Source organism: Solanum dulcamara, chromosome 9 (assembly GCF_947179165.1).
Source record: "Solanum dulcamara chromosome 9, daSolDulc1.2, whole genome shotgun sequence".
In the NCBI taxonomy this organism is placed as follows: Eukaryota; Viridiplantae; Streptophyta; class Magnoliopsida; order Solanales; family Solanaceae; genus Solanum; species Solanum dulcamara.
This window is the reverse complement of record NC_077245.1, coordinates 22813355-22825462: the sequence shown is the minus strand read 5'-3', so window position 1 is coordinate 22825462 and position 12108 is coordinate 22813355. Positions and strand designations below refer to the sequence as shown.

General features: G+C 34.3%; 1 protein-coding gene across 2 annotated transcripts; it reads left to right on the top strand.

The window, feature by feature from the left end:
* The first annotated feature begins 245 nt into the window (after nucleotides 1-245).
* Nucleotides 246-10567, top strand: LOC129904039 (uncharacterized). Of its 2 annotated transcripts, XM_055979567.1 has the most exons (4): nucleotides 246-704; nucleotides 817-906; nucleotides 6820-6904; nucleotides 10229-10567. In XM_055979567.1, exons 1-4 carry the CDS (start codon nucleotides 447-449, stop codon nucleotides 10240-10242), a joined length of 447 nt encoding a protein of 148 aa, XP_055835542.1. In that variant the 5' UTR covers nucleotides 246-446; the 3' UTR covers nucleotides 10243-10567. The 2 variants fall into 2 exon arrangements, with proteins under 2 accessions (XP_055835542.1, XP_055835543.1); XM_055979568.1 differs by lacking the exon at nucleotides 6820-6904 and having other exon boundaries at nucleotides 261-704.
* The last annotated feature ends 1541 nt before the right edge of the window (nucleotides 10568-12108 follow it).

Below are 12108 nucleotides of genomic sequence, written 5' to 3'. Positions count from 1 at the left end.
AATTATTTGCGAGATTTTTCTAATAAAAAGAAAATAGATGTTAAGGGCTTGTTTATCGAATTAGAATTGAATAGTTATCCACACGATCTGATAAATTAGACCGTGACATAAATAATTTGAGATTTTAATAAAATCTGTACCCTTTTGAGCATTTTCATTTAAAAAAATACAAGTACTTTTAAAAAATAAATAGATGGAGCATTTTCAAAACTAAGTTTTTAAAATAATTCAAAGACTATAATTGCTAAGTGTACATTTAAGGGGTCATTTTAGACCAAGATTTACATCATTTTCTGTCATAAACTGTGTCAAATTGCCAAAATTGGAGACGATATGGTGTTGATTGCAAAGAATGTCAAAATTTAGGGTGCAAAAGGCAAAGAGTCCGTGAAATTCACAACCTTTTTCCGTTTGGGTAAGGAGGACTGAGGAGAAGCAAAGCAGCAATGGCAGCTGGACTTGCAATCGGATTTACTGCTGTGAGACCACCATTAAAGCAAGCACTAGGAGTAAATATCCTCAATTACCAAAAAAGCAAATGGGTCTTTAGCCCTTTGGCTTTTTCATCATCATCTTCTTCAACATCAAGAAAGCTAATACTCTATTCGAAGCCTGGTTGCTGTTTGTGTGATGGCCTCAAAGAAAAACTCAATGCTGCTTTCTCTTTTTCCAGTCTCCAGTCTTTACACGACATTCAATTACAGGTTCTGCCTCTCAAACCATTAAGAGAAAACCATAGGACTTCCAAAACAAAATGGGACGGAGGGGTGTATATGGACTTTATGCAATAGTTTTTTGAAGTTTGATTTTATGCAGGTTAGAGATATAACTAGCAATCCTGATTGGGAGAAGGCTTACCAATATGAAATACCTGTGTTGGCTAGAGTGCGTCCTGATGGCACTGAGGTTAGATTAGCAGTTCATTGTTGTATGCTGCTTGTGCTACTGTTTTGACGTTTATGATAACCTTTGGACATAACAGTTGTGGTAATTTTTATCAGCTTTTGAGTGCAACACATTGTACTATTTTTAATGTTGTTTCCCAAGAAAACTTGGGAGTCTATTAGTAGGGCGGTAGGAGAAGGTGAAGGAAAAGGATTGGAAAACACCCTTTTTCTTCCTCTTCTTTCAATCTCTTAAAACCAATCAACCCTCCACGGAAAATACTATTTCCGTTATGTACTGGCGAACTACCACACAAATAAGTGTGGTGCTGGATCATATCCCTTATGAAATGATTCAGTATTTTTCAAATAGTAGGTTTGATTAACGTCACGTTGTTACTTGAAGTATTCATGGTCTGATATGAAAATTAGAAAAGAAAGAGGGGAACTTTTCTGCAGAGATTCAGAATGTAAGAACTTTTGGAAGAGCTCTGCCCATGGAAAGTGATGGCTTGGACAATGGAAGCACCAAAATCTTTCCAATAGCTTTCATGTGTTCTCTAAAATTACAGTCGTTCGACTTATTCCATCTAACCAGTAAAACTAAACCCATTATTTGACTTAACCAACAATAAACAATCAAGATAATATAGAAATTTTTAATAGATGGTTATCTAGCAAACAACAACTACTTAAATTATTTGAGTCGTCATTCACATGTTATTCCAACGGAGTTGCATTGGTTCTCAAGAGCGTTAACTTCACAAGGGATGCCTATGACTTTTTCGACAAACAAAAGAATGTTGTGATTTGGTGAGTAAACGTTGAGTCTTGCTTGAACAAGGATGATAAGACTGCAGAGAGATACAAGAGATAGGTGTGTATGGGAGTCAGTGAAGGCCATTGGATGGCGGTTTCCGACAATTTGGTGGTGGAGGTGGATGAAGGTAGCTGGTTGGCTGTTAGGATTTAGACTAATAATATTTCTCTTCTACTTCCCATAAAAGACAAATGCATCCAGACCATGAATATAAGTAGTCTACGTGGCGTTAATCCAACAGACTATTGAAGAACACTGAAGCATTTAGTACTGGAGGGGATTCAATCCCAAATGCGTGTAATGTACTACAGTTCTGTTTATCTATAAATCCCCAAGTACATTTACTGCTGGGAAAATGAAATAATTTAGCAGTTACAGTTTTTTTTAATAATAGGTTGCTTTGAAATTCAAAATCTGACAAATTTAAGAAAACAAGACTTGTTGTGGCACTCCAAGAAGGTTGCTTCAAATACAAGGATTTCACCCTTAGGTTGATTTTTCTGCTGTCTATGAAGGAAACAGTGCAAGGCCAAAACCTTTATGAGTTATTCCTTTTATAGTAGATGAGATGATTGAGTACTTGCTTGGTACCAGCTCATATCATTTCTGGATGAACACTTGGTGCTGATTGTTAATTGTACTGAAGGAGCTAGCATTCTTAGATGTTGAGAAGTACAATGATCAATGAACCTGAACTTTATCCAGTACCCAGGGGTCTGGGCTATCGTGGCATATCTCTATGACACTCAGCCCCGTATTTCAAAATCCCAAGAGTAAATATCATCATAACCCCCAAAATAGAAAATTAGATCCAAAAAGTCCTTGCCCTCATTCATCTTCACACATCAGACAGGTTCTGATAATTGTTAATCTTTTCCCGAATCCTAGGTTACCATCTCCTTAACTAATATAAATTACTGAAGCTTGCTTGGTGAGTTGGCCAAAACGGCAGACTATTCCCCTCAGCATAAAGCTGATACTTAAAAGCCAGCTGGAAAATATTTTAAAGATGGCATTGGAAGTCTCAAAACTGCTTGATTTAATTCATGTTTCAGTCGATCTTCAAAAAGATATAACCTGACTCAAGCCTAGTGCGAGCAACAGCTGGTTTTACAAAACTCCAGTTCCAAGATCCCTCCAAAGGGTTTGCTTCCTTTGACATTATAGGCAGAAGAATGTAAACTCTGTAGCAGATATAACCTGACTCAGATTCAACTACTATAAAATCAATCAATTAACCATTATCCCCACCTAGTTTCAAACCGTGCGCCACTAGCCCTCAAGGTTTTCGTGATTATAAAAAGAATCAATTGGTCAACCATGCCTCAGTTCTAAAATAATAGAGGTCAGTAATAGGATTCCGCTATATTCTTTTCTCTATGTTCAAGCCCACTTCATTCCAATATTAAATGATTTTCGTTGTTAGAAAAATTGAATTATTTGTCTTTGGAGACAAAATAGGGGTTTCTAGAACTAGAGATTTCCTTTAGTCTCTACTCTCTAGTGAGACTAAACTCAAATGTAAGTGTAACAAGGAAAAAGAAACCTGTTAACTAAGTGGTATCGCCAATAAGGATTTTGCTCCAATGTGTTTTATTTCTTAGCTAAGTCCACATTAAGTTCCAAGTGATTGTAGGTCATTTGAGACAATTCCTGCATATGATGTTAAGTCTACCTTGTCTTCTCTTAGCACCTTCAATCATCATAGAGAATAGGGTTACACCAATGGATAAGAGCATTTGGGAATCTGCATAAAATATGGTAAATAAACCATCTTCAGCGACAACACTCATCTTGTGGATATGTTAGGTCTTTGAGGTCCAACATCTACTCCCATGTAACATTGGTCTTACAACCATTTTCTAGAACTTGCCTTTCATGTTGTTCGGTCTCTTCCTATTGCATAGCATCCGTAACATCTGTATTCAAATCTCAGCCTGTTTGCTATTAATCCAGTAATGTCACACCAGTGCTAACTCTCGTGCTTTTGTTGCAACTTGTATGGAGTTGTGAACTTCAGCTGCTACAGAGGCTACATGGTAAGATCTGGTTGCTATTTAATTGATTCTCCTCTGTGGTCACATATAGAATTAGAAATTCCAAATCCTACTTTTATAAGGGAAGAGAATAATGGAGTGGTGTCATGATGGAAGAACATGAGATGCCATTAAATTGGATCTTCCTATCATTGATAGAGATCTGAAATAGAAGAAGCAAGTATAGCTTTACAGTCATTGAATATTACAGGCGATTGAAACCAATTGGGTAAAGCATCTCTCATAAATCTTGTAGCTTGTATTTTGATTAATATCTAAAATTTTCATGTGGTTTTAAAGAATAAAGAAAAATACATCTGCATTTAAGCATGCTAGTTTGTATCATTCATTGCAGAGACTCCCCAAGTATCTTTATACTACATTTTCTTCATCTCTTTATAAGCTGTGATATAAGCTATATCTGTGTACTGAGAGTTTGTGTGCCTGTGCAATCAGTAATTTTATATTTTAACTTTTGATTAAATATTGTTACTCATGGACTAAAGTTCCCTCGAAATCAGAAAGTGAAGAGAAGTTTTGATACTATTAGTCGGGCACCTTTTCTTTTCCAAGAGAGGACTAGGCAAGATCCATGAACTTGGAGTTATTCAGCTGCCCCATCTTGAGAAAGATTTAATGCCCAGTCCGCCTTGCTTTTTGCTAGTGATTAAGGCTTTCCACTTAAGCAAGTGATAACTCTCTTTTCTTGTTATACAATATTTGGTCTCTCCTTTTAGTATTTCTAATAAATAAGGCATAATACATAAACGTGCCCACTTGGCCTCAACTGGCATTTATGCCCTCCAACTTTTGGTGTGCACAAGTAGATACTTAAACTTATATAAAGTTGAATAAGTAGACACATGTATCCTACATGACGTCCTACATGAAAATTCTCGTCCTAGGTGTATTAGCCATGTTGGCGTATGTCTACCTGTTCAACTTTATACAAGTTTCAGTGCCTATTTGTGCACACCCAAAGTTGGAAGGCATAGATGCTAGTTGAAGCCAAATTTAAAAGCACATGTATGTATTATGCCTTTAAGTAATACATGTATAAGTATTATTTGTGCGGGATAGGATGTGGAATGAGAATGCGAGTATTAGTAATACTTTAATTCAAAATACTAAAATGACAACACTCTCATAATAGTAAAGATAATTTTAATGTTGTTTAAAATATATTCAAATATTTTAAATTGTACATGTTATGCTAAATTGTACTATGTCAAACTAAGCATTCAACAATTATTATGGGAATGGAGATGTTAAGAGTAGCACATGTAGAGGATAAAACATGATAAGGTTGCCTGAGATGGTTCAATCATATGTTCTTTTGCAAATGCACCTGTCAATAGATTTGGCGTTGTGATGATTTAAGGATCTAGAAGAGGACAAGGTAAATTTAAATCACATGGAAGAAAGTTGTTCACGGATGTCTAATAATGCCAACTAGTGGACATTAACGCTTAGTTTTGTTGTTACACTACATGAAATTTGGTGCTTGTCAGAGTCTATTTAGTATTATAGATAATTGTAACACCATCTCCAACCCACCTCTATTTTCTCTCTATTCTCTATATTTGGAGAGTAAAATAGAGAATGGGCACTCCAAAACACCTCTATTTCACTTTTTAAATACTTTTTCATTATTATATTACCTTTCTATTTTCTATTATACAATATTTGTAATTAAGATATTATAAATCATATAATGACATTAATTAAATCTCTAATATTCGTAATTCTTTTTTAATGTGATACATCATTTAAAAAAATATACTATTTAATATGTATTACTATCATTCTGGATTAATAATATTTTTAATTTTTTAAATTTTCGTCAAATATTTCAAATATATTAGGCTTGGTGCCCAGGCCATCCAAAAGAAAAGTAGTTTCAAGTATCTTGAGTCTATTATACAAGGCAGCGGGGAGATTGACGATGATGTCATACATCGTATTGGGGCAGGGTGGATGAAATGGAGGCTTGCTTCCGGAGTGCTATGTGACAAGAAGGTGTCACCACAACTTAAGGGAATATTCTACAAAGTGGTGGTTAGACCGGCTATGTTGTATGGGGCGGAGTGTTGGCCAGTTAAGATCTCACACATTCAAAAGATGAAAGTTACCGAGATAAGAATGTTGAGATGGATGTGTGGGCACACAAGGAGCGATAAGATTAGAAATGAAGCTATTCGGGATAAGGTGGGAGTGGCCTCGGTGGAAGACAAGATGCGGAAAACGCGACTGAGATAGTTTGGGCATGTGAAGAGGAGAGACACAGATGCCCGAGTAGGGAGGTGTGAGAGGTTGGCCATGGATGGTTTCAGAAGAGGTAGGGGTAGGCCGAAGAAATATTGGAGGGAGGTGATTAGACAGGACATGACGCAGTTACAGCTTACCGAGGACATGACCTTAGATAGGAGAGTGTGGAGGACCCACATTAGGGTAGAAGGCTAGTACATAACCTTATTATTCTTCCTTATTAATAGGTGCTCTAGCACATTATGATTTCTTCTGCTCTGATTTCTGTTATTATCTATTACTTTCGGTACTTCTATACTCAGATTATTCTATTTTATCCGTAAAGCTTTCGTTATTTGCTTTTCAAATCACTTCGAATTTGTTAGCCTTATCTGACTTCTTTTTATGCTTTTTTGAGTCGAGGGTCTCTCGGAAACAACCGTCCTACCTCGGTTGGAGTAAGGTCTGCGTACACTTTACCCTCCCCAGACCCCACGGTGTGGGACTCCACTGGGTTGTTGTTGTTGTCGTCAAATATTTCAAATATATTATTCGATATGATTGGATATGCCGACCATGATATAACATTGTGAAAAATTAAACATCAAAATTACTAACTTGATGTTTTCAAAATTGTACCATTTTGTATCGTGAAAAACTTAGAAATATCATTGGACAAAAAGTGTTTCTTGCAAATGAAACACATATACCAGTATTCCTTCTTCTGGCAAATCAAACACAAATATCTCAAATACAAATATTTCAAATATATTATTTTTAATTTTCGTCAAATATTGAAGTGATATAATCTGGAATTTTTATTAATTTTCAGAAACATCCTCTCTATTTTCATAAGACAGTGGTAAGGTCTGCATACATCCTACCTTCGCCAGACCCCACTTGTGGAATTTCGCTAGGTATGTTGTTGTTGTATGAAGAATGCACAAAATTTAAATGAAAAGATGCAAATTCTAATTTATAAATAAAATACATAACATAATAATTTAAATGCAACATAACAATACAATACATAACATAATTATTTGAAAAATCACAACAATAATTTAGTAATCCGGTAGGTTGTTTCCATAATTATCAATATTCGGAAAAAAATTAATGTATGATCTAGAGAATTGTTGTGGTTGTGATTCCGGTTGTGTTTGTTGATTTCTTTTTTTCTATTATTCGTAGTTGTTCTTGGTGCATGTATTCACGAACATTTGGATCACTAATAGCTTCTAAATCTGTCCTTAAAATTTTATTTTCTTCTCTAAATTCCTTGAGTTTGATATATCTATCTAGCCTTTCGTTGTCTTGTTGTTTGGATGTAGCTGACTCTGACAACATCTCACCAAGTCGTTTATTTCCTGCTTCGAAAAGTTTCATAGCTGATGAAAGACCTTCATCTTTTTTTCTCTTCATTTTTGATTTCTTCACGCCAGTAGGCCGTTCTGATGAAGTGTAATCACTTGCAAAATCCTCATTTAAATCAAATGAAAATGATGATAAGTTAGGATATGATACTATAAATGATTCAGGAGTAGGAGCCTCAGACTCCGATGATTGCAAAGAAGAGCCTTGTCCTCGAACTCTTTTCTTTCCAATATCAATATCCTTAAACTTTTCAAAATCTTTCATCAAATTCCATACATGATCAAACTTAAAACCCTTTTTAAAAGTTGGTTCTTGCATAAGTAGCGTTTTTGCTTGATTAATTTGCAAAAATATGAACCAAAATTGTATAATAAGTAAGTATATATAAATATATTATAAGTAGTTACAAAATAATCACTCACAATATCTATATCCGAATCTGGGATGCATATTTTCAATTTGTCTAATACATCCACTTAATTTTCTTACCTCCCTCTCAATTAGGGCTATTCGACACAGCAACAATTTTTTGTTGCGATATGTTCATGATTCTTCCTTTGAATTATTATAGTTTTCTTCAATTCGACCCCAAAATTGATCATAGGATTGGAAGATACCAGTGACTGGGTCTTGAGAGATGTCTACATAAATTTGACATAATAGTCTATCCTCATTGACAGAGTAACCACAAGAGCGAGACATTTTTTCAATTAATTTGATGAAATGTGAATATACTATTTTGTCTGTGACAAGAATAGAAGTCAAAATATATTATATCGAGATATTTATAGGATAGAATGCAATTTTATTTTTTACCATTGGATGAATTTCACCATATTTTTCACTGTAGGATGAGATTCTCATCTTTATCTAAAGTTATTTTTAGATAAAAAAAATTACATATAGATATTAATAGAATAGGATCTAAAAATAACTTTGAGATAAAGATGAGAATCTCATCCTACAGTGAAAAATATGGTGAAATCCATCCAATGGTAAAAATTAAAATTGCATTCTATCCTATAAATATCTCTATATAATATATTTTGACTTCTATTCTTGTCACAGAGACAAAATAATATATTCACATTTCATCAAATTAATTGATATAATGTCTCGGTCTTGTGGTTACTCTGTCAATAAGGATAGACTATTATGTCAAATTTATGCAGACATCTCGCAAGACCCAGTCACTGGTGTCTTCAATCGTATGATCAATTTTGGGGTTGAATTGAAGAAAACTACGATAATTCAAAGGAAGAAGAATCATGAACATATCGCAACAAAAAATCGTTGCAGTGTCGGATAGCCCTAATTGAGAGGGCGGTAAGAAAATTAAGTGGATGTATTAGACAAATTGAAAATATGCATCCCAGGGGTGCTTCAGATATAGATATTGTGAGTGATTATTTTGTAACTACTTATAATATATTTACTTATTATACAATTTTGGTTCATATTTTTGCAGAATAATCAAGCAAAAACGCTACTTATGCAAGAACCAACTTTTAAAAAGGGTTTTAAGTTTGATCATGTATGGAATTTGATGAAAGATTTTGAAAAGCTTAAGAATATCGATATCGGAAAGAAAAGAGTTCGAGGACAAGGTTCTTCTTTGCAATCATCGGAGTCTGAGGCTCCTACTCCTGAATCACCTATCGTATCATCATTTTCACTTGATTTGAATGAGGATTTTGCAGGTGATTACACTTCATCAGAACGACCTATTGGCGTGAAGAAATCAAAAATGAAGAGAAAAAAAGATGAAGGTCGTTCATCAGCTATGAAACTTTTCGAAGCAGGAAATAAAAGACTTGGTGAGATGTTGTCAGAGTCAGCTACATCCAAACAACAAGACGGCGAAAAGCTAGATAGATATATCAAACTCAAGGAATTTAGAGAAGAAAATAAAATTCCTTGAGTTGGAGATGGTCTTAAGTCCATATACAGAATGCTGGTTTCTCTTTTGATCATGGTGGTCTTCTCTGTTGATTAAACAGATATGTAGTGGTCTAAAACTTCTGGTGCATTATACCTTAAAGGATAAGGAAAAAACTATCCTTTTCAGTGCTATGAGATATTTAGAGTGGCTGTGATTACAAAATTGTGCTAGGTGAATGCTCTCTTTCCTCTACCAAAAATCTCAAGCAGTTGAATATTTTCAGAAGTTTACTTATCAGAGTGCCTTAGGTGACAATTAACTTGTCATTAACAACTTTAACTTATCACTACGTACTTAATAAAACTTAAAGTGGATGTAGAGAACTAAGTATTAATGATATTCTGGAAATTTTACTTTACAATTGTTAGGGTTGATGAATGTTTACTATTACAAGTTGCTTTTGAGGAAGTTACAACTGAAAAATTAAGCTCAACACCAGGGATTTGTTTCTTATGAGAATTATTGTAATTTGTTCAGAAGTTTTTAACCTGAGATATTTGTTGAACGGTTAATGCATTGTTTGCAATATATATATCTCCAATTTTTAAGCATGTGTTGAGTTATTTTAGAATTTCATCAAACTGGTAATTTGTCTTTCAATTATTTGGTTCCAGCGGTCAAGACTAGTTGTGTCTTGTAAAACTAGAGAACAGGAAAAAAGAACAAAAAAACTATGGAAAATCTTGAATAGGGGTAGTTGTGGTAAGCCTTGTACGAACTGTATGTTCTCCATAAAGAGTTGAAGCTGCCATAGGCTATATATAATATATCCTCTACCCTGTGAACCTTTGGTTTATTTCATGCAGTTAATCTTTTATTTGTATAACAATGTTTATGGCAAATTACAAAATATTGAGATAAATAGACTAGTTTGGCCATTAAAATTATTCACTTTATTTGAATCATCATTGAATGTATTGCGCAGGAGGTACTTCCTAGATTATCTCCTCGTCTTGGTGTTGAGGCCATCCACAAGAAGATTGCAACCGCATTGAATGAATGAGCTTTCTCTCAACTACAATTTTGATGCCAGTCTTTGCTCATATCGTAAGAGTGATAATAGGAGAACTGTCTTCTTCTTCCTTTCCCTTTTACCTGACAACCTATGTATCTTGCAATCATACCACCACCAAACCTTGAGATTATGGTGGACATACACAGTTTTACTGTGTAATACACCATAGGATAACGACTATTAAAATACCAATGAGTAAAACTAGATATTTATACATTTTACCGCTAATGAAGCTTGTCGTTTTAGCTCTATTCTTGGCACAATGCTGAATTGATCTTACAACTGTTAATCATGCATCCGTGAGAAATTTTAATTTGAAAGGAAGGTGATAGACAAAGACTTGTTAAATTCAATTTGGCAGAGGCAATATTGTACTAGATAGGATCCATATTTTGTCCTACAAGTGCAGGCAAACAGGTGGACTGGTTTGGTAGATATCCAAATCTTACTAAAATCTTGGAGCATGAGTTATAAAGGGAGGACGTTTACAAATCTTCCTACAAATTTGGGAAACTTACCCTTTGCTGGTGTTTGCACATAAATGACTTGCAAGATTTGGTTTACAATTTCTGCATGCATTTGTGGGGATATAGGATAGGGAAGATGTTTCATTGTCCAATTGAGCCTAGTCATATGTTGAAGTCGAAGTGTACTTGTTTTGGGTGCAATATCTTAGGCTGTATTTGTTTGCACTTGAAGTTTGCATCGTTAAGATTTCAACCTATAATGCATTTTTTTTTTGGGATCTATCACTTATTGGGTCTTAATAATAAAGTTCAGATCTATGATGAAGTCTTAAAAGCATTGATACCTCAACACACCTCTTTTTTAAATTATTAAACTCTCTAGTAAACGCCTTGAAGAAAAACTAATGCTCTCTTCCACAAACCTTTAAAGTTAGATTTCTTCTACAACCCTTGTATTACTAGCGTTGATTTCGACATTTTTTTTATGAGAGTTGACTCGAGGGGCATACCTACACCTTATCAAGGGTGGTCAGATGAACAATCTTCGTCAGAAAAGTTTTGCGAATATATATTATATATATCGATATTTTTGAATATATCATAATTGTTGAATATATTTGACATAGTAAAAAAAGATAGATCAATAGTTAAGGTTGTTCAAAGTTGCCTAAATGGCCTGGATTTGAGCCTAAACTCAAGTGTTTTATTTAATTTTTTTTAGTTCTGTTTTTTAACTTTAAAAAGAGAACAAAACTTTTTTTTATTTTTTTATTTGTCCTAAAGTATGAATATTCTTGACGAAAATCCTGGCTCTGCCAATGATTGACACTTCATTGAAAATAAATAATTCCATGAATAAGTGCTTACCATGTATGAAAATCATGACAAATATATAGTGATTCTTTCACTTCAATGATTTTGATTCTTTTATTTTTACTATTTATTCTCTTATTTCATGCCAAATTGTGATCAAAGCATCTTTCCACCAGCCCATAACAAGTTAACATTAATCAATTCGTGTCTTTCATGGGAGGATGTTGACATCGTTGGTACATTGCCTTATGTATCGCAACTATGAGTGGGTGTGGGAACATGCATTTAGACTAATTTCACAAAATACATAACTCTGTCTATCAATGTTAGAACAGATGGAAAGAAATCACCTCGTGTTTTTGTTTATGCTAGGATTTGATGCTTCTTGATTTTTTTTTTATAACCGTAAGCGCGCACCTCGATTGATGCTTCTCGGTTTAGTTCAACACATTAGATGAATCTGAATTATAACTCTTTCAATTTCGTTCCTAAGTTTGCACATTCACTAAC

Excerpts from the sequence above, each read along its gene's own strand:
- LOC129904039 (XM_055979567.1), top strand. The coding sequence starts at position 447 with ATGGCAGCTGGACTTGCAATCGGATTTACTGCTGTGAGACCACCATTA. Across the intron at positions 705-816 it reads TACACGACATTCAATTACAG|GTTAGAGATATAACTAGCAA; the intron begins GTTCTGCCTCTC and ends GATTTTATGCAG. Across the intron at positions 907-6,819 it reads TGCGTCCTGATGGCACTGAG|AAACATCCTCTCTATTTTCA; the intron begins GTTAGATTAGCA and ends ATTAATTTTCAG.